General features: G+C 51.2%; 8 protein-coding genes across 8 annotated transcripts; 5 read left to right on the forward strand and 3 right to left on the reverse strand.

The window, feature by feature from the left end:
• Positions 1-522: 522 nt before the first annotated feature.
• On the forward strand, positions 523-3,572 carry PFICI_04776 (uncharacterized protein; the record flags this gene model as incomplete). The annotated part of the gene is made up of 7 exons (XM_007833357.1): positions 523-912; positions 1,014-2,048; positions 2,107-2,314; positions 2,377-2,623; positions 2,756-2,955; positions 3,008-3,102; positions 3,243-3,572. The coding sequence occupies 7 exons, from the start codon at positions 523-525 to the stop codon at positions 3,570-3,572; spliced, it is 2,505 nt and encodes an 834-aa protein (XP_007831548.1).
• A 730-nt stretch (positions 3,573-4,302) lies between these two features.
• PFICI_04777 (uncharacterized protein) lies at positions 4,303-5,276 on the forward strand (the record flags this gene model as incomplete). Its single annotated transcript, XM_007833358.1, has 5 exons — positions 4,303-4,670; positions 4,736-4,913; positions 4,977-5,057; positions 5,122-5,188; positions 5,248-5,276. 5 exons carry the CDS (start codon positions 4,303-4,305, stop codon positions 5,274-5,276), a joined length of 723 nt encoding a protein of 240 aa, XP_007831549.1.
• Positions 5,277-5,641: 365 nt separating this feature from the next.
• On the reverse strand, positions 5,642-7,470 carry PFICI_04778 (uncharacterized protein; the record flags this gene model as incomplete). Its single annotated transcript, XM_007833359.1, has 4 exons — positions 5,642-6,527; positions 6,585-6,718; positions 6,777-7,084; positions 7,140-7,470. The coding sequence occupies 4 exons, from the start codon at positions 7,468-7,470 to the stop codon at positions 5,642-5,644; spliced, it is 1,659 nt and encodes a 552-aa protein (XP_007831550.1).
• Positions 7,471-8,774: 1,304 nt separating this feature from the next.
• Positions 8,775-10,314, reverse strand: PFICI_04779 (uncharacterized protein; the record flags this gene model as incomplete). Its single annotated transcript, XM_007833360.1, has 2 exons — positions 8,775-9,939; positions 9,992-10,314. 2 exons carry the CDS (start codon positions 10,312-10,314, stop codon positions 8,775-8,777), a joined length of 1,488 nt encoding a protein of 495 aa, XP_007831551.1.
• Positions 10,315-11,140: 826 nt separating this feature from the next.
• PFICI_04780 (uncharacterized protein) lies at positions 11,141-12,909 on the forward strand (the record flags this gene model as incomplete). The annotated part of the gene is made up of 4 exons (XM_007833361.1): positions 11,141-11,361; positions 11,421-11,799; positions 11,873-12,280; positions 12,364-12,909. 4 exons carry the CDS (start codon positions 11,141-11,143, stop codon positions 12,907-12,909), a joined length of 1,554 nt encoding a protein of 517 aa, XP_007831552.1.
• Positions 12,910-14,257: 1,348 nt separating this feature from the next.
• Positions 14,258-15,040, forward strand: PFICI_04781 (uncharacterized protein; the record flags this gene model as incomplete). Its single annotated transcript, XM_007833362.1, has 1 exon — positions 14,258-15,040. The coding sequence occupies one exon, from the start codon at positions 14,258-14,260 to the stop codon at positions 15,038-15,040; it is 783 nt and encodes a 260-aa protein (XP_007831553.1).
• An 812-nt stretch (positions 15,041-15,852) lies between these two features.
• PFICI_04782 (uncharacterized protein) lies at positions 15,853-18,307 on the reverse strand (the record flags this gene model as incomplete). Its single annotated transcript, XM_007833363.1, has 2 exons — positions 15,853-18,063; positions 18,182-18,307. The coding sequence occupies 2 exons, from the start codon at positions 18,305-18,307 to the stop codon at positions 15,853-15,855; spliced, it is 2,337 nt and encodes a 778-aa protein (XP_007831554.1).
• Positions 18,308-19,571: 1,264 nt separating this feature from the next.
• PFICI_04783 (uncharacterized protein) lies at positions 19,572-21,242 on the forward strand (the record flags this gene model as incomplete). Its single annotated transcript, XM_007833364.1, has 1 exon — positions 19,572-21,242. The coding sequence occupies one exon, from the start codon at positions 19,572-19,574 to the stop codon at positions 21,240-21,242; it is 1,671 nt and encodes a 556-aa protein (XP_007831555.1).
• Between the last annotated feature and the right edge of the window lie 294 nt (positions 21,243-21,536).

A 21,536-nucleotide genomic window follows, 5' to 3' on the forward strand; every position in this document is an offset into this window, starting at 1 on the left:
AGGGGCACAGGCTTAAAAAGAAAATAATGTTTGCCAAATTCCCAGCACTACCGGGCAATTTGCAAGATGTGCAGTACTCCGCGAGGCTGTGCCTAGTTTTCCTGGCTGTGTAATGCAAAGTAACACGCCACTGACGCGCAGCAGCCAATCATTATGTGTTTGATGCGACCTGGACTGTCCAAGCCCCTCCAATATCTGCAATCTGTGAGAGAATGAAGTCGACGCCCGACCAAGCGGGAAGAGCGTCAATTCTTCCTTCACGATCAATTCGATAAGGTGACGTGACTGCGGTATAGATTACTGGCTTTGACCTTGACCTTGACCTCGACATCTCACTTATCTCCATTCTCCCCCTACCCTTTTCCTTCTGTGCTTTCTGTCGTTCACGCGCAAATGAGACAAGTAGTACCGGGTTTGCCTCGAGCAAAAACCTTTAAACGACAGCCTGCTGCCCTGTCACGTACAAAAAGCGAACTCGTCCATTCAACAATATCCAAAGACTTCTCCCAAGGAAAATCTGTGATGGAATCTGCAGCTTTAGCAAGTTTCGCGAAGGCGACAAATTTAGCCACCTCTGCAACTTCAGAAGCCAAAAGCTCTGGTTGGGAAGACACCGAACGAGAACACAATATCAATTCATTGCAACGGCTTGCCACACCTGAAGAGCATCAAGAGAAGAGGCAGGATATCAGCTGGACAACGGACCCCACGTTCGGAAAGCGGCGCCTAGAGCCTGAGGCGTCGCCGGCGTCGCCGGAGTCGCCGGAGTCGCTCGCGGAACTGCCTCCTGCAATAGAACCCGCAGCCAAGCGACCTAAGAATGGGCATGAGATCGAGGTTGATGCTGTACTGCCGCCTTCGCCCGTCGTACCGGTTGTCACCCTGTCCACGTCAGACACTCCTTCCGTCCAGGTAAGGCTCCATATCCTCGGGTAGGGGCTTCCACGTTATGGCTGTGGAAGTCATGATGGCAACATCTGATCAGTCTCCGAGCCAGGCTGACTCGAATAAAGCTCCACGATTTGTCTCCATCACACCAAATCAGACCTCATGCCCCAGAGAAACAACTAGATCGCATGAGCTCCAATACTTCTGAGAGGGCTGGCACTTCATCCGATCTAACAGGACAGCAATCCATCGACTTTCGAATTGTGCATGAAGTTATTTGCTATGATAAATTCCACCGAGATGAAACGCTGTTCGCAACGTCGCCTACTTGGGAATCCTCACGCGAATCCTCTGGTAGTCACGGCTGGAAAGCACATCTCACCTTCACCCAAACGATTCGCAACATAGCTGCGTTCATGAAAGAATCTCAAGATATTTCATTCCTGGTCTTCAGATACTATCGGTGCAGCGACTCAAACAGATGGGGTCGTCATCACACTAAGACTACATCAGACACTGGCGTTAGATATGATGAGACTATTGCTATCGTCTCGCCCTCCTTACAGGCAATATTCGATGACGTGAGCCGGTGTGTGCCAGATAAAGGGAGCGCAGAGAAAGACGGTCCCAAAAATTATTCGGCGGATTTCTTTTACCACCACAGGGCGGCATTAAATGATCGGCACTCGCAGCTTGAAAGTATGCCAAGATCAGAGCTGACTGCAATTTTAGGCTATGTACAAGCAACATACGGTACTAGGTTTGGAGAACTTGATATGTCAATCGCCCAAGGATTCATCCAGGCAGACGATCTTGCAGCAATTTTCTGCCCGAATCAAGTCGTCATATCCAGAAAGGGTGTAACACTCGAGGCTTTCGTTCTCAGAACATGGCCATGGAAGCGCGACACCGGTGTCTTACTCGAGTGTTGGCAATGGGGGTTCGACGGGGGCTCTCTTCGGCGAAAAGAGGTCGATTTGGATATCACCAAGTTGTCGCAGTCGGTGATGAAAATTCGCGATCTAGAAGTCTTTCCCGCGAGTTTCGCGTCAGAAACGGAAATTGAATACCTGCAGTCACGTGGTGTCAAGATTTGGAACATGAGATATCCAAGCTTCGTGGCGTATGAGGGATGGGACGGTCAAAAAGATTATTTCTACGTAAGCTACATACCCGTTACTATCTAAACAACTTGTCAAGGCGTTAATCGTGGTGCAGGCCGCAGAGTCAAGATGGATGGTAGACTACCGCACATACAAGCAGATGCATCCAACTGCGAAAACTTTCCATTTTACGTCCATGCCAAAGTTGCCTTTTGATCAGTGGCCGGATACACTGTCTCTTGACCTGGAAATGCCCCCGGGTGATTGCCTCCTCGCTTTTCCCGCGACGATCTCAGCATTCTCTTTCAAAAAGAAAGCCTGGAGTGCGTGTCTTTCCCACAAGCGCCATAACGTGCTCACTAATTATCGCTTATAACATTTACAGGTATTCTTCGAGTCGATCATGTTCGTCGAATCAAGTGGAATACGGAGGCATTCGACCGGCTGGTTTTGCCTGCAAAGACCAAAGATATGGTGAAGTCGCTCGTTATGGTACGCGCATCACCAAAGCATTCGAAACAGAGGAAACTATTGAACGGAATGCAGGATGATATCATCCGGGGTAAAGGCAATGGCCTGATCATGCTCTTGCACGGACCGCCGGGAACAGGCAAGACACTGACCGCAGGTATGTTGTTACTTCAACGCCGCTAGAACATCATTGGACTAACCAGTGTGGCAGAAAGGTAAACCACAATACTTCTTGTTTCGAGAAGAGTTCATTTCCTTTATTTCTATGCTCATTGAAGGACTGATGAAAATAGCGTCGCCGAAATCGCCAAAATGCCATTATACAGTGTGACATGTGGTGATATAGGGACAAAGCCCGAGGCTGTTGAAAAGTACCTTGGAACGGTCCTTATGCTTGGCAAGAGATGGAATTGTATCCTTCTGTTGGACGAAGCAGATGCGTTTCTCGAGGAACGATCCATGTCCGACCTAGAAAGAAACAGCTTAGTTTCTGGTAGGGTGAATACTATGCGACAAGTACAAGTTTTATTCACTAATGAAAACAGTTTTCCTTAGGACGCTCGAATACTATGATGGCATACTCATCCTCACTAGCAACAGAGTTGGCACGTTTGACGAAGCCTTCACCTCGCGCATCCAGGTAAGTATCCCGAGGCTACCACACATCTTGATGGAAGCTGTTATATACACATTTTGAAGCGCATCGGCACTTTACTTCTTTTATAGAAGATCTCCAATGAAGCAGTTAAGGGGTAAGCGCTGATTCTCGATTTTAAACAGGTGGCGCTCACTTACGGGCCTCTTACAGCCTCATCACGGAGAAAGATCTGGCAAAACTTCCTTGACATGGTGCAAACAGATAAAGATGATGTCGATATGGATGATCTGCTCAGCCATTTTGATGAGTTGGTGAGGGGTTATGAGATGAACGGCCGGCAAATAAGGAACGTCTTCACGACGGCGCGGCAGTTGGCGATTTTCAAAGAAGAGACGCTGGTCTGGGATCACCTCGAACAGGCGCTTCAAAGCGTCAGCGCATTCAACAAATATCGCCAGGGCTTGCATGGGCACACTGATGACGAGTGGGCCAGAGAGGAGAAGCTGAGGTAGCCTATCCCGAGCATATCCAAGTAATACTACTTGTGAGCCGGCCGGTCAAGTAATGCCACGAGTTAGATAATTCCATTGACAAACTTTCAGTATCACGGTGGGAGACTTCAGTGCACGTCTTGTTCATTTTTCTGGACCATGATCTGAATGCCTGACCTAGTGATATCTCAGATGTAGTCATAAGGCTGATGGGCGTCCAGAGAAGAGAGCGCTTCCGCTAGCTATTTTTAATGAGGATATACCACATGAAACACGCAGGGATGTGGGACATCTATATGTAGCTCAATATTGGCTTGAGAAACAAGAGTGGCCACGGACGGCTCGGCAGCGGAGTGCGTCGTCAGAGCTTCCGCCAACTTTACCAAAGAGCGTGGTTCGGATGTGCTCCCTCCGCGACCAGTATGCAACCCCGGGAGGGCGGCACCCACATGGCACCCAATAACCACACAACGGAAGCCCATCCATATTGGTGTTTCCAGTCTTTATCTATCTCTGGGCGTATCGAATGATTGTCATTTATTCATGATTGGCGGGTCCTGGCGGCGGCGCGTGGGATGTTGGGTTGCATGGTGCGCAGACCATGGTCCGCGTTCCGGGTTGACGAGAAGAGATGCTGCGGGTATATATATGAAGATAGATGAACATGCACCTCTATAAATTGATCAAGGCTGATCTCTTCAATATCATTTTTACAGTGTGTAAAATCGTCGAAAGGAAGTTGTTCGTCAATATGAAGTCACAGACCATTCTAGCACTCGCAGCTCAAGCTGTTTGCATCAGCGCGCACACCATCTTTGTCCAGCTCGAGAGCGGCGGCACGACGTACGATGTCTCCTATGGCATCCGCGACCCTTCTTACGATGGTCCCATCACTGACGTGACCTCGGACGACTTGGCCTGCAATGGCGGACCGAACCCGACAACGCCCTCTTCGGACATTATTGACGTGGCGGCCGGCTCAACCGTCACGGCCGTCTGGAGGCACACTTTGACTTCGGGGTCCGACGACGTCATGGACGCGTCGCACCTCGGCCCGACAATGGCGTATCTGAAAAAGGTCGATGACGCGACGAGCGACTCGGGTATTGGCGATGGCTGGTTTGTTTGGCCGTACCTCATGACAAAATGCGGGCCAGTGCATCTGACACAATGATTCTCAACAGGTTCAAGATTGTCGAGGACGGCTATACCAACGGGGTTTGGGGCACCAGCAACGTCATCAATAATGCGGGAGAGCAGAGCATTCCCATCCCCAGTTGCATCGCGGACGGCCAGTACCTACTCCGAGCTGAGATGATTGCGCTGCACTCGGCTTCGTCGACGGGTGGAGCACAACTATACGTGAGGATGACATGAATGGTACATTTGTATCATGCGAGACAGATTACTGACGGTCAGAAACAGATGGAATGTGCCCAGATCAATGTCAGCGGCGGCACGGCATCGGTCTCACCGACGACTTACAGCATCCCCGGTATCTATGCCGTAAGTCATTCGACTATCCTTCATGAAATTTGTCTTCTCATATATAAACTGACATGGAAATCAGGCTGATGATCCTGGATTGTTGATCAACATCTACTCCATGACCAGCTCTAGCACCTACACCATCCCAGGTCAGTACTTTGTAACGCTTTATTGAACGAGATTGACTGTTTGCTGACAATGGACCCAGGACCGGATGTGTTTACTTGTGCTGCATAGTATCTCTACGCCTACCATTTTCGGCGAGTTTTGAGTTACGATGTATGTAGACTGCGGTGAATTGTTTCTTCAAGGGATAGTGCTCGGGTCTGAACAAGTCCGTATCAAAGACCATGCATTGACCAGCTTCCTGTATATATATGAGTAGCATATATAAATTATTTAAAACATAGATATCTGACCTTGTTGACCAAGAGTCACATCAAATGAAATCAAATTTGTGGAAAAGCAACATGTTCATCCGTTATTATACAAGCAATAACCTCCAGCATAACTATATACCATTATGTTAAAATGTGTTCCAAGTGTAAAATCACTTGTGACCTTTCGCAGTTTCTCATGACTTCGTAGCCGCTTCATCATTTTTAGAATACAATAAAGTCCTCTCTCCCCTGGAAATAATCATCCCATTTGACCTGAGTACTGGGTCCCCGTTCCGCGTCAATGTTCCACTTGACCTCGAGCGCGTTGATCACACCAATGGGACCCAGTGTCCCCAGAGCCAAGCTTAAGCTCGAAAAGCCGCTGGTCACAAAGCCACGTAGATTCTCATCTCTCAAGTCCGTCTCCATGCCGAGCATGAATAACGGCCACATGATCAGTTTTCCAATCTGGTGCATGCTCACCGGGTCGGCAAAGACCGGGACCAGTGCTCCGTAGAGCAGCTCAAACGTTTCCTGTCGGAGCGACTCGACGCTGACGGAGATTTCTGCGGGAAGAAGATGCGCTGTCCCGTCTTCAGAGTCCACTACGAGGGTGCGGAGCGCGTACAGGAGTGTGGCGGCGCGGTACATGACGCCGAGGCCGAGCCAGAGGTCATGCGCGGGCTTCTGAGAGGGCGAGTCCGTCGCCGGAGACGAGGACGTGCTGCTGCCCCGGGGGTCGCGCGACGAGGTGGACGGCGCGAGTTTGGGCTCCTCGCTAAAGCTCACCTCCTTGCCGCTCGTTGCCCAACCATTAAAGTTGCGCATGATGGTCGAGTAGTCGGTGGGCGAAAAGTCCATGACCTTTTGGATGGCCATCTTTGTCCCGGATCGTCGCTTGGCGCGGAGGCTGGGCTTGTTGGCTATCGTGCGCAGATAGTTTACCAAGGTAATGACCCTGAACAAGACGTCGGGCACTGGGATGCAAGTAGTGGCGACAAATTGCAGGACTCCAGGCTCGATATCCCAGTACTGCATCGCCATGTTACATGCCACTGGCATATCTTTGTGAGTTGATGGAGTCGTGGTCGAGCCAATTACATCAATCCTTCAGCTGGTATCAGCATCATTGCTAAGGCTGCCCAAAGATTAGAATGGTACTCACAGCATAAAGAAGGTTAATACTGGTTTGAAGTATGGGTTCACAGAGATGATCTTTTTCAGGCTTCCTCTCATCTGAATGATCCTTCTCGCACCTTCGAGATGTGCTCGCCACTCTGTATAGGCGGAAGCTTGAATCTACATTGCGCCAGGTGAGTACAAGAAAGCAAGACGTAGAACGGGGAAGGGGGCGTACCGAAGCAACCATGAGAGAAAGAACACACAGTAAAGTCGCATCGCTCGTTTGTTCTTCCGGCATACTCAGCTTTTCGTTCAGTCCTTGCAGCGCCTCCACGCGCAAGGCAAAAACATCGGCATCCCGTTGTACGAGTGCTGATGATGGAGTCGGTTCTGGCCCGTACGACATGAGCCTATGGAAGCTCGCAACGGAGACAAGAACTTTGACGTAGATATCGGGAATCCTGTCGACAGTTTGAATGTTGACTTTGTATGGGTTAAAGTGGCTCTCGAGAGACACCAGATCTGGACATATCATCTTATTGACTGAGAATTGATTAGCGGTCAACACACTGTAGCATAGTATTCATTGTATGCGTACAATAATCCAGCCCCTCAAAGATCATTTGTGCTCTTCGATACAGCGACGGAACGGGTTGACTAAACAGGGGCGATCTTGTTGCAGTCGGCTTCATGATCTGATCAGACGTGAACTCGGATGGCTCCGAATCCTTTGCACCGGAGGCCCTGCCCCCAGAGTCCAGGTGCCGCCGGTTCGCATGGCCCTCCTGCACAGCTACGTGGCCACGTGCCTCCTCATCGTAGCCATCGCACGCGACACCGAGATTCTTACAAGTCGAGCAGGACGGATAGAGGCCGTCACACCGGACGCGACCTCGAAGGCACGTCCAGCATTGAGGTCCAAGTGGCATTGGATCTAAAGTGCTGCACATGCATTGCTCCGAAGCCGCAAGGAGAGAGAAGGAGAGAAATGCAGATGATAGTTACGAGACTTGAACAAAACGTATGTAGCCTCGGGAAGCAGTGAATAATAAAAACGTCGGCTGTTGGGTTCTTGTGCCTATGTGTTCTTTAAATAGAACCCACACTCAATACCTACACCTGCATTGCATGGGATGCATGTGCGCGAGCGAGTGAGGAGGCAGACAGGAAAGAAGCTTACTTCCTTGAATGGTAACCGAACCCATGGCTTGACGGGGGACTCTTTGAGCCCTGTGTCAATGAGGATCATCAGAGGAGGGGTTCAGCTCTTGGGCGCCAAGACGAGATAGCAGAAAGCGGTTTAGCTGGGCGTTGCGACAGGATCGGCAGGGATTCTTTTGCTTCACCGTCTTCTCGCGTGCACAAGAGATCGTCCCTTCTTGTATTCCATTCCCCAGCCTCACTATACCATATTTATCTTTCGTGTCAAGTCATCCATGTCGTCTTCTTGGTAATAATTGCTTCAGTCCATGTCCAGTATCATATTCTAGCCATTGTGGGCCATGAGCACAAAGTAATAGACGCTACTGTACAATAAGGACAGAGACTCCTTGGATGCCGTCGCCCATAGATAAAAATACAAACTATTTCAGGGTCACCGTATCATATGGGATCTTTTTTCGTGAGATGCCTGCTGGTCCTACATATGTACATTTCATGACATAACCCATCTGCAGCCACAGCAGAAAGGTCCCCAGAGACGGGTCGACCAGCATATATAAATGTCAAACCAATCAAATGACGCCATCCCGCACTCTACCTAGATGAGTGTAACGTTGGACCAGTGACAAGCTTCATGTTGTCCGCTTAGTGTTGTATTGCACCGTCGCAAATCCTCGAATCATGAACCACGATCCCGTAGCTAATTTCGTTGGAGCCTGGACGACCGAGCACTGGCAGCGGTGCCTCTTGAGGTGGGTGAGCGAGTGATTATTCAACTGTACAGAGTACATCAAGCGAAAACGAAAGCTTGATACCTTATTCGTCTTCTTTCATCCTCAATCTTCAGTCGTGGTCTTAGTCATGGAGTACAGCCTTATTGTCATTTCGCCGAGACACCAGGCAAACATATACTTTTCCATAGGCCGATACCTGCATAGTACAATAACTACATAGTAGTGACAATACTATTTGATTGTATGTGTACCTACATAGGCGCCACAATGTCGGCTTACACCAGGCTGCACTTTTAGAATTACCATCCCATACATCCAAGTCCTACTATCAAGTAACATCATGGCTCATAAGGTCCCTTGGCGCGGACACCAGTCAACAGTTCGGCCTCGCCGTCTTCTTTGACCAGGTAAATATCTTCGTGACGGACTCCAAACTTGCCTTCGAGGTAGATGCCTGGTTCATTAGTAAAAGTCATGCCAGCCTGGAGCAACACTCCCTTATTCCACATGTTGAGATAGGGCGACTCGTGGGCCTTGATACCAATGCCATGGCCAAGTCGGTGAGTGAAGCCATAGCCGTACCCAGCGGCCTCTATGACGTTGCGCGCGGCTATATCCACGCTTGCTGCAGTATTGTTTGGCTTGAACGCAGCTGCGGCAGCCGTCTGGGCGTCTAGAACAATATCCCATACCTTGAGCTTCTCTGCACGCATGTCTGACTGCTCTAGGTTTTCTTGCTCGGCTCCATCATGCGAGGCTCCCAGGCCGACGAGCGATCTCAAGACTGCCATGAACCGCGAAGAGCTAGTCTTGGGCGGATCAATAAAGAAACTTCGGCATATATCCGACGAATACCCCAAGTAGTGTGCACCGACGTCGATGACAATCATGCTGCTCGGAGTGACCTTTTTGAAGCCGGTGACAAAGCCACCGTGCGGGAGAGCTCCGTGCTCCTCGAAGAGAACAATGTTGAAGAAGAGACTGAATCCAATAGACAGAAGCGAGTTGTCCAATATCGCCGTGACTTCGTTTTCGGTAAGTCCAGGGACGAGACAGGGTCTCATTGCCCTGACGGCCACGACGGTGCCGGTGTTTACAACACGGATCAATTCGACTTCTGCCGGACTCTTGATCTGTCGCACGAGTTCGGCCCTAGGGCTCAGACCGACGGTTTCAAAGCCGACTGAATCCAAGCCGCGGACAATGTAGTCACGGATTTCCTCATCCATCATGAGTTTAGGCGATTCGCTAGAAAAGAGACCCGACTCGAGTAACGTCGAGTAGGGATTCCAGTGCTCCTCCCAGATCACGATGTCGAGCTCCTCCTCTCTCGAAGGGATTCCAAGCATACGGACTCGTCCCTCTTCAAAGTGCGGGGAGAGGAAAGCAGTCTTGGCGACAATCTCGCCTCCTGACGATACTTGGGGAAGGATGAGCATGAGAAATGGTCTCTCCTCGGGCTCCCACGGCTCCCAGTCAACCTGGGAGATATTTCCATAATATCTAGAATATCATAAGCTGAGTTCGAGCTGTGAAACCTGTCACCACCACCTACTGGAATGTGTAGCCCGGCTCCAGCACGAAAGCATCAATCTTGTCGGCGTGCAGTGCCCGAGCGAGCTTGTCCCGACGCTCTAGAAACTCCTCCGCGATAATGGGTTTCGCATCCTTCATAAAAGATAGGTCGGCATGAAGATTGTCAATCGAGCACTGCTGTACCTTGGCGACGTCCACCTCGGCGCTATGCGCTCCGAGGAGTGTTCTCAGGCAGACCCAGGCAACCGCCAGTAGAGTCAACCCGGACACAAAGGCGACACCGGACCGGCGCCGGACTGTCCCTTGCCTCGCGAGGGGCGGTGTCAACTCTTGGTAACCCATGATTTGTTATTTCGATGTTCTTGTCCTGCTGCTTACAACACACGTCCCCTATAACGAGCTTCCTCCTACGTCCGGGATTCGCCCAGGGTGAGAGGATGAAGAAGGCGGTGATGTCAAGTCGTGCAATGCTGGAATCTATGGCCAAATCTGTAAACAAAGTCGCTCACATGGCAAGCTCGGCAAGATTTCCCAAGCACAATGCCAAGATTGGGACAACAAAGTAGCTCCCCCACTCTTGATCTTGCGATTTGATGCTGGGGGAGATGCCGGCAGCAGTCAGGGATTCCCACATTAGTTGCGGAGTGACTCCGCGACGCTGGATCGGCCCTCCCGATTCCAACCTCCGGAGGTCAATAGCAAAGACTTTATGCTTTGTCAGTGTCCGAATGTTAACCTCCAAATGCATTTTATGTAAGCCAGTCTATTCCACATACTTGAAGGCATAGTACTTTATAACTCGGATTAGGACCAATCTTTGATTTATGCCCTTCAACGGCGTTGTAGTCTTATTGATATAAGCCTTCGGCTGTCAACTTACAGGGCTAATCTCTTACCCCAATCTTGGCGTTTCAACTACTGCGTAAAGAGCCTGGTATTTTGCACAGGTCGTTTTCAGGACACTGCCAACATAATTCTCATATCTGTTCCCTTACGCGTCGCCGGCACATTTATGGCCGATAAGACGGCTCAGCTCGGTTATGAACCACGGAGACGACAGGGGTCTACTATCTGCCAGCGATTAGAATGGCATTCATAACGATGGGCATGGAAGCTCTCTCAGGGCTGTCGAAAATGCGACAGTTCTCTTTCTCTATGCGCCGTAGAAATGGGCTCTGCTGAAATGGTTCACGAGTCTACCAGCGCTGCTCAGCTGGCAGCCATGGGCAAAGATCAGATAACTGCTGATGACAAGGTCGCTCATCAGACCACATCTGTTGACGCTGATGTGGAGATTGTGCCGGCAGAAGAAGAGAAGTCATACTATTCCAAGCTCTCGGTGTGGTTGATGGTATTGTTCTCTGGTCTTGCTATCGGGTCCGACGGCTAGTAAGAATGCAAACTCCCCCGGGACATTCATCAAATGTATTAACACGGCGTTCTTCTAGCAATGCGGCCGTCATTGGAAACGTGGAACTGCTTTTGGCGGTGCTGTACCCCGAGGCCCTGACGACATCCATCTACCAGCGCCTAAGTAACGCGTTCCTGATTGGCATGATCGTTGGCATGCTGCTCTTTGGCGTCGTCGTCGACCAGCTCGGTCGCAAGACGGGTGCCGTCGCAACCACTATTCTTCTTGTCCTCGGCATCGTCCTCTCCGCCGCCGCCCACGGCGTCGACGCCACTGGCATGTTCTGGATGCTCATCATTGCCCGCGGTATCGCTGGCGTCGGTGCTGGTGGCGAGTATCCCGTGTCCGGCGCCGGTGCTCTCGAGGCTTCAGACGAAAACGGCACCCTGCGAAAGCGCCGAGGCTTCATGTTTGCTGTACGTACACGAATCGGCTCTATAGTAATCTTGCTGAACTTGGAAACGCTAACCTCCCCGTCTCTCACACTAGATGCTTGCTGATCTCTCCGCCTCGCTCGGCTACGTCTGGGGCGGCCTGGTCCCGCTGCTGCTGCTCCTGTGCGTCGGACAAAAGGTCGAGCATTACGATACAGTCTGGCGGACGTCGTTTGCGCTCGGACTGGTGCCGCCTCTCGTCATCTTTTGGTTCCGCCTGCGCATGGCCGTGTCCACGGCCTATCGTCGATCGGCCATGCGCAAGCAGCGCACGCCCTACCTGCTGGCGTTCCGCCGGTACTGGCGGCCGTTTCTCGGCGGTGCCGCCACGTGGTTCCTCTACAATTGGATCTCAATCCCCTTTGGCATCTTCAGCTCGACCATTATCTCCCGCACCGGTGCCGAGAATAGCTTGGTGAAGAACTTGGGCTGGGGAGTAGTGATCAACTGCTTTTACATTCCGGTGAGTTTCTTTGGTTGTCTTCCCTCTGATTACGAGGTGACTGTTTTCAAGTTTCTACACCAAGTATCTAATACAATATCCAGGGACCATTTCTCGGCGGATATCTCTCCGACAAGCTAGGAAGACGTCAAACCATGGCATTGGGCTTTGGAGCCCAGGCAGTACTCGGCTTCATCCTCGGTGGTGCGATTGGACCGATCCAGACCATATTTCCGCTGTTCGTCGTGCTCTATGGCGTCTTTCTGACCCTCGGAGAGGTCGGCCCCGGCAGCACCGTCGTGCTCGTCGCGTCCGAGTGCTTCCCCACGTCGATCCGCGGTCAAATGATGGGCCTCATCTCGGCCTGCTCCAAGGCGGGAGCGGCCATTGGTACCCAGGTCTTCACGGCCATTCTGAACGCCTATACCGACGACTCCAAGGGAGATCAGGTGGCTTTTCTCATTGGCTCGGGGTTTGCGGTACTGGGCGCCTTGATCGCATGGTTTGTGATCCCCGATGTTTCGCGCCAGCTCGACGACGACGACGCGGCTTGGAAGGTGTATCTGGCCGATCATGGATTCCAGGCAGAATGGGGTGACAACGTCACGAAAGACCCAGCCGGTGTCGTGATGGATCAGCGCAGCTCATAGTCGAAAACACATTTAGTGTGAGTACACTATCGCTAAGTACCGAATTTAGGGGCATGGTTTCATAGGGTGCACGCCTGTTTTAATTGGTCCCACGCCTTGCCAACGATCTACCGAAGATCTGGGGAGTATATTAAGTGCGGGCGGGCCCAACTACGTACACCGTGGTATACAACGAGTAAGAATTGAAATTGGTGTCGATATACGAGCTTTCCAATGACCCATCTGTCACGTGTATCTGTCATGCCCGTAACTTTGCGTGACATGTGAGTGATCGGCAGAGTGATCTCGCGGTAATGCCGCTAGTGACGAACGTGCGCAGCCTTGACGATGTCGAGGTTGCGATGCTAAGATGTTGCTCCTGGATGCCATACTTTGAGTGCAAGTCCACGAGGTTTTCGTGACCAAATTTGCATCAAAGGCCTCTCTTTCAAATCCATGACGGTACCAAGGTATGAGGACTCGATTGTAGATGGACATGATTCGAATCTGCCGAGTTCGGTCCAAAAAAGAAATCTGTAGTTGAGATTCTCCCTGAACCTTGATTAAGGATGACAGTGCAGACTGAAAAGATCGCGGCATCGCCCTGTGCTGTTTGGACTTCCTAATGATCCCTGCGCCTCGTCAACGACAGAACATTTTGCATTGATTGTGATTTGCGTCCAAATCCACACTATTGCTATAATCCTGGGCATATCTTGATAATAAAGCAACAACAACACTGTGTGCAACAAGGGGGGGAAACGTCCCCTATTATCAACAAAAGCATGTCCATGTTCAACTTGTCACCTTCCACAAGCAAGGTAGCATCGCCAATAAATCAAGGCCCAAACTAGCTTGCGCAAGCTATGCTACAATGAGGTTGCAATCACAGCTCATCCAGTGGGACTTAGATCATCTACAGGGGCTGGCGCCGTCCTACCGGAAAACACCGCGGGCCCCCACAGTATAAGCGATTCTCAATTCGTCCACGGCATTGGACAACCGTCCATGATTATGCTCAAGGAAGAAATTCCAGAAGCAAATGATCCGATTTCCGCGCCCCACTGGAACAGCGGCTCTCGAGAGAAACTTCGACTGAACAAAAAAAGAAGCATCAGTCTGGAGTGTTAAATATGGAGTCGCAATGGAGTCTGGCCAGGGATTATTGTTGGGTTGTCATATTTCTGGATATTATTTTGAAAGAAGCATCGAAACAACTGATGATTTACGCATTCTTGACGTGGCCAATTTTCTATCCTTCAACTTGTCGACTTTTCTTTTGCTGACTGAATATGACTATATATGACCGCTAATAATGTATCAATATTCACAACGACACTGATCTCCTCTATATACCCAAATGTTTATCATGTCTAGATCAAATCCCACCGAAGATGTGGACGACCTGGAGTCGGCCCAGACTCCTTTTCTATCCAACAGCGAAAGGAAAGAAAATCATTCAGATCACGAGCAAATATCAACAAAAGGGGAGGAGAAGTGCATTTCACGGCGGTGGTTGGAGCACCAGACGATATTCCACAGTATTGTTTATATACTCGCAATATGGGGACTAGTATCACTTGCTTGGCAGGCTGCTGGAACGATATCTGCTGGGTCTTCATTCTCAAGAAACTCTTCCAACTCACAACCTGAATATGACGTCTATCGACCCGAGACGCTGGCGCCGGGACTCAACGAATGCGATTGCGGACCTACGACGGCCGACGCCCTGGCCCGGGACTGCAAATACGACAGCCTGTCCACGGCCTGGCTGCCACCATACTGTCGAGACGACGAGCTGACGGCCGAGTTCGACCGCTCGGGCCCCGGTCCGGACGGAAGCTGGGGCTACTTCGCCGACGAGGCCGGGACGATACCGCTCAGCGCCGACGAGGTGGCGGCGCTTGGCGAGACGGGTGGCTCCTTTTGGGCCTCGCGCGACTGGCACGTTGTGCACTGTCTGTATTACTGGCGTAAATACGCACGCATGCGGCACACGGGCGCCGTCATGGAGGCCCGCTTTGACAACGAGGCCCACGTTGAGCACTGTACCCGTCTCATTCGCAAGCCTGCCCCCGATTACTTCTTCCTCATCGAGGTCCCCGTCATGATGAACTCGAGCGACCATCACCACCGTGCTGAGGGATCTTGAACTCCCCTCTCAGAATTTTCTTCAGATGAAAGCGACAATGACAGCATGTCCGGCTCCCAATGCAACCCTTGGATGTGGCAGCGCAATAGTCCCACGGCAAAAATTCCCGACGTTTGTTGGGATTTGTGTATGACCACGTTGCTCTGCATGCCCGCAAATTAGAGGAACACCAAAATTATGTACCGTCATGGCAAATACGGAAACGATTTTGGAACAATCCTCTGTGCTTATAGAGACAGGCGCTGATCTGCCGCGGACATGGCACAATACCGCACGTCTCCATGGCCAACACTCTTTGGCAATGTGCTGAAACGAGAAGGCACAGGGACTTTTCGGCAAATTGCCAAACAGAGCAAAGCATAGGCGTACCAAAGAATACAGACCAGAGTAAATTCTTGGCTCGTAAGGTCTCCATGGATGGCAATTGTTCCTCGGCACAATCAAGCTCGAGCACTGGCCGTTGAAGCCAAACGTGAGCGGGACATGACATGAATGATATGCCATTTGTAAAATAGCTAGAACACAGCTGAATGTGGTTTCATCCCACATCTATGTATGATATCTTGTCAATGCAATGTACATAGGAACTTATAAAGCAAGTATATTTGAGCGCTGGTGAACTTTGAACAACCAGGCCTCGTGGCTTCAACTCTCGGTCCAAAAAACTGAACACTTCAGCGTCATTTCTCAACCCCCTCAACTCAAACTCCATTGCGCCAGCCTAGGTATCGTAAACGCGTAAAGTGCAATCAATGATGTACAAGTCCATAATCCGGCTCAGCTATTGACATTCGGCTGTGCCATCACCTAGCTCATGAACCGCCATTCTTGGGTGGTTCGTCATTGGCATTCTCGCAGAATTCTAGAGTCAGAGCTGCGAGGAAACCGGGGATGCAGCCTTTTTCTCTGACCCAAAATTGGATCTGATCTTGAATCTTCTTCGCGAATGGGCTTTGTGGACCACCGCTGACCTTCATGGTTCCGCGCTCGCCGTCGAACACGATGCTGTTCTCGTTCTCCTCGGTTTGGCTTTGGTAGAATACACTCTCGACACGCATCTTGCCATTCGGGATAAAAGTGACCTTCCAGCCGAGGGTGCTGAAGATGGCCTCCTTGAATTCGTTGGACTTTGCTGCCCATACTTGCTTGAGCCGAAGCACCTTCTTCTCGGCAGATGCCTTTTCTCGCAATGCTTCTTCCACCTCTCGCTTCGCTGCTGCTAATTGAGTAGCGGGAATGACAGGTATCGACGAGTTGCGACTGACTCCTTGCAGTTTCGCTAGCAATTGCTTGTTCTCTTCCTTGAGCGCAGTAATATCGCGCATCTTGATAGCTTCCCAGTCCGAAGTCGGATTAGACCTCAGAGACAAGACTCGTGTCTTGTTTTGGGCTTCCGCTGCTCGGAGGCGTGACTTTAACACTAGCTTGTCCTTTTGCAAGACCTGTAGCTCAGATTGGGCTTTGGACAAGTCGTCCGCAAGCTGCCGCCGCTTGCGGTTGAGTTCTCCGATCTGCTCAGCCTCAGGGTCCTCTGTACTCTTGCGCTTGTTGCCTACTCTGGGCTCCGGTGTTTTCTGGCTTGCCGAGGCCTCCACAGACGACAGCTCGGCATGCAGATTCTGGATCTCGGATTTGTACTGGTCGAGTAGGCGTTCCAATTGGGAGATGCGTTCTGCTCGGTCATGATCGACCTTTTCTGGCTCAAATGTTTCGTCTTCGGCGTCGAATGTTTTAAGTTGTGCACGAAGATGCTCGACTTCCTTGGTGACAAGAGATAGTTGACGTTCACTCCTCGCCCTCGCCTTGTCTGCTGAAAGAGGCACCGCTGCCGTCTGGAGTTTTTCAATTTCATCAGCGAGGCCTAGCTTGTCGTTCTCCAGAGACCTTATGATCTCATCGCGTTCAGCAATCTGTGGCTGAACTTCGCCCAATTTCTCCAGCAACGAGGCAGAATTGTACCGCTCCTGGACGAGGGCCCGAGCGACGGCTTCTGGGGAGTCAAACTCCATGATGCCGTCATTCTCACTGGCGTCTTGGAGATACGAGGACCAGGCTAAGCGCTCATCTTCTAATCGTTTTCGCTGAATTTTGGCCTCGGCCAGCTCGGCCTCGAGGCTCAATGCCGCCTCTAATTTGCGTTGCAGCGAACGCTTCTCCTCCTCGACCACCTCGACAGCCTTGTGTATTTGTCGTAAATGACTGAGTTCCGCATGCTGTTTTGACGTTTTCGCCTCCAGCGACCGGATGTGTGCGACTTGTTCAGCAAGCTCGCGCTTGATGACAGCAATGGTATCGGCATCGCCCGTCTGTGCCTTCAAACGCAAGACATCTGCCTCCAGGTCGCCTACAAGCTTGTCCTTGGCTGCGAGTTGCTCTTGAGTCTGCTGCAGCAAGGCTTCGCGGGCTTGCGAGTCCTTCTCGATCTCATCGATTGATTGGTTCTGACTCGTCAATTGCGACTGGATATCCATGTATCTCTTCTGATTGATGCGTTCGGATTCGTCTTTGGCTGCCGAGAGCTCCTCTAGCTGTTCTCTCAAGAGCCGGGCCTCATCCTCTGCATCCCGTGCTTTTTTCTCCAGTGCTAGTTTCTCGCGCGACCAGCTCTCTTTGTATTCGGTTGACTCTGTCTGTACGGACTCAATCTGCCGTTGGAGTCTGTGGTATTCCGCCTCAGCAGCCTGTCGTTGCTTGAAGTCCTCGTCGGCTTTTCGTTGAGCGTCGCGCACGTCATTTTGATATTGCAGCAATTTCATCTCGGTCTCCTGGACCGAAGTATTACTTTTGAAGCGCTCCGTTGCAAGTTCAGCCTTGAGTTCTTCGATCTGCTTTCGCTGGGTCTCGTAGTGCTCAGCATCCGGAGGCGCCATGTTTTCTTTGAAACTCTCGTGTGAGGATGCGCGCGCCGAGCCGGCGGCAGTCTGAGCTTGCCTTGGACCGTTACGACTATTCTGATGATTCGGCGCATCTTCACCGCTGACTAGATCATATTGAGGCTGCGTATTGGCGCGATAGGAAGAGACCTGAGACGAAGGGGATGAGTTGATGGTTCAGAACTCGAGGCTGCTGGCCAGTGAAGATTGCGACGGCAGTTGCCGATTGTTTACTTTGAAGCATGCGAGGGGAGTGAACCAAACTTACCCGTGAGACCCTCAGAGATGATTGTGCGCGGGGGATGCCCGTCCCGCCTGCACTGCTACGAAGATTGCCCGACATTGATCGCCTCTTTCTGGCCGAAGAGACTCGACCAGGTGTATCTGCCGTCATGTTGGAGCAGGTCCGGCATCGACAGCGACCTTGAATTGTTTTGATTGATTTCGGGTGGCCTGGGGATGCTGCCGGGGTTTGTTCTTGGCTCCGGCCCAAGTGGCAGCAGCTGCATCCACTAGTACTGGTTGGTGCTGGAGCTTTGGTGACCAGTCGGGCAGTGTTGTGGGCCGTTCTAGCCATCGAAGCTTGGTGGAAGCTCCCTCTCACGTGACTTTCATCCGAATCTGTCCATCCAGTTGCCCCAATCTAACCTAGTGAGTTTAGGTCGCTCGGCGAGGGAAAAGCCGCTATGGGACCTACCTAAATTGAGTTCTGTTCTACTAACCACACGAATGCTGGAGCCTCGGTACCAGCTGGAATTGTCTCTATGCCCGCCCAAGGTTTTCGCCGACTCAAAAATTATGTCGCTGATGTTGTCTTTTAATCTTCAAGGAAAAGAGAACAAGTGTTATCTCAAAAACACATCATTTGAACCTACAGTTGCTTGGGATTATTTGCGACAAACAAAGGCAGGACAAGCTCAAGTGAGTGATGCTGGATTGCGCCATTCCATTTCCGACACGACGGGACACAAATAAGCACATCAGTGTTCAGAACGCATGGCATCTTGTCCGGTCATCTCTGTATTTTCTGGTTTCCTGTCCAAGAAACACCCTCTGCAAATATCTATGTAGGTACTCTTTGAAGTAGACCTATCCTCCATGACCACATGAATGCGGCATCTGTCGATCATGTACTGGATCGCCAGGGCAGAGCACTGAGCTTCATACCTACGTGTATGATCTAATAGCTAAACACCCCTGTCATGAGACTGAGACCCTCCAAGAGGCCGGGGAACCCTCCATCTAACCTCTAGCTTTACGTCAGTGCCTGGCTACGTATCGGATGTGGCATGTGGACCAGGGGTGAATCTCGGCCCTGGGAATGTGGCTAGCTGCGTCGTCGCTCGGCCTTGAAGCTCTTCTTTTGCCGACGAGCTTAGCTGACGATGGTTTGCTCTGGAGCTTCACATTCCCCTCCAGTATCTGTCTTCGTCTCCACGTTGCCCGGTGGGCTGTCTCTTTGCACCTCTGTGATCAAACCCATTGTTGTGCGTCCTGATTGACCGGGGCGCAATCATTTATGGCTGATCTGGTGGCATCATAAATCCAAGCAGCTTTTGCTGCACCAATTTACCTCCCCAAACCTTACAACTTCGAACAACCACTTCTCATTACGGAACCACCACCTGTGCCAACACGATCGCAGCATCGCTCAAGATATGGCGTTCGCTGCTATGCGTCACGCCGCCTCGGCCGGAGCTCGAGGTGGTCAAAGTATCACCATGCTCCGGGCCATTGGCGCAAACCCCGTTACCGGTAGCGCCGGAGCTGCGATGCGCCTCAGCTTGCCTATGACTTCGAGCCTATACCGTCCGCTATTAGCTTCCACGCCTTGCGCCCACTCGAGAACCTTTGCCTCGACCTCTATCAAGTTTGCTGAAGGCGGAGATCAGCAGTCCAATCTGGCCAAGAAGGCACAGCAAGAGGAGGAAACCAAGACTGATGCAGTAACCAATGCCAGCAAATCCGCAGACGAGTCTGGCAAGCAGAAGCCAGCCTCTTCAAGCTCGCCCCCTGCCTACGACGAGTCGGAAGAGCCTCCCCACTACGACTGGGAAGAGGAGGCCAATTTCAACATTGCCAAGTTTAAGGAGCTCCCCTACACCAATTTTGGCGTCAATCAGCATGTTGTCATTGACCGCGAGTTCAAGGAGTGTTTGCGACAGATTCCCTGGAAGTTCCGTGCTCCCATCATGTATGCCTTTGCCTATGGTTCTGGTGTTTTCCCTCAGTCCAAGGGAACTGGCACTGCGACCGAAGCCGAGATTCGCGCTGTCCACCCAAAGGCTCCCATGGCTGTCCAGAAGGCTCAGAATGGATCTCCCAAGATGATTGATTTCATCTTTGGTGTCACGCACACGCAGCATTGGCACTCGTTGAACATGATGCAGCACCGTGATCACTACTCGGGCCTCGCATCACTCGGTTCAGGCGCTGTCTCTGCGGTTCAGGACAAGTGGGGAGCTGGTGTGTACTTTAACACCTATGTGACTGTCGATGGAATTCTTGTCAAGTACGGCGTTGTCAATATGGAGACTCTGAAGCGCGATCTTCGTGAGTGGGACACGCTCTATCTGTCTGGCCGTCTGCACAAGCCGGTCAAGATTCTGCGTGATAACCCAGCTGTGCGCATGGCCAACCAAATCAACCTTCTTTCGGCTCTTCGCACCGCTCTTCTTCTTCTACCAGGCTCATTTACCGAGCGTGAGCTTTACTCGACCATTGCCGGCATCAGCTATCTGGGCGATCCGCGCATGGCCTTCCCAACCGAGAACCCGCGAAAGGTTGCAAATATTGTGGACCACAACATGCAAAACTTCCGAGCTCTGTACGCTCCTCTCATCGATTCTCTCCCCAACGTGGAGTTTGACGATCCTTCGTGCAAGAAGGACAACTGGATCTGGGATACCAAGGATGTCCTCAAGCTTCGTCAGGATATGGATCCAGTCAAGCGAGGTAACATGGTCCGTCGCCTACCCAAGGCTTTCCGCTCCAAGCTATACTTTGAGTATCAGAAGAAGTTCCAGATTCCTCAGCTGGAGTTCAACAAAATGATGGAGGAGAGCAAGAATGATGACACCACGTCCTTTAAACGCCAGCAAGGTGGTGGCTTTGAGCAACGAATTGCCCAGGATGATCCTGAGGAGCTTAGAAAGATCGTGCGACAAGTCATCAAGAAGACCATCAACTGGCCCAGCACTTCGCAAACGCTCAAGGGACCCTTCACTGCCGGCATCAGCAAGACCATCCGCTATATGAGTGAGAAGATGGCCAAGCACAAGGAAGGGAAGCAGCCCCCCAAGACTGGCGACAAGGACAAGAAAGATTAGAGCCCTAAGCTTGGCGAGCTTCAGTTCTTGGCCCTGTACATAGGTTTCCTCTACTTGTGCACTGCTGGTGTCTGGGTTTACGTGGGTATTTACGGTTTCTGAGCGGAGGTGGGCAAATGAAAAGGACTCGAGCTGTCCAACTGTATCTTGGCATGATCTGGAGTTGTACGGCGTTTTGACTGCACATAGAGAAAGAGAGAAAGATACTCGGGACATGGGCCAATAAGGCCTCGATTTGTGAATAAACTACATTTACGGTTCATGATGATCATATACCGAGCAGTATGAGCTGAG

This window comes from Pestalotiopsis fici (assembly GCF_000516985.1).
Source record: "Pestalotiopsis fici W106-1 unplaced genomic scaffold PFICI_Scf_3, whole genome shotgun sequence".
Lineage (NCBI taxonomy): Eukaryota > Fungi > Ascomycota > Sordariomycetes > Amphisphaeriales > Sporocadaceae > Pestalotiopsis > Pestalotiopsis fici.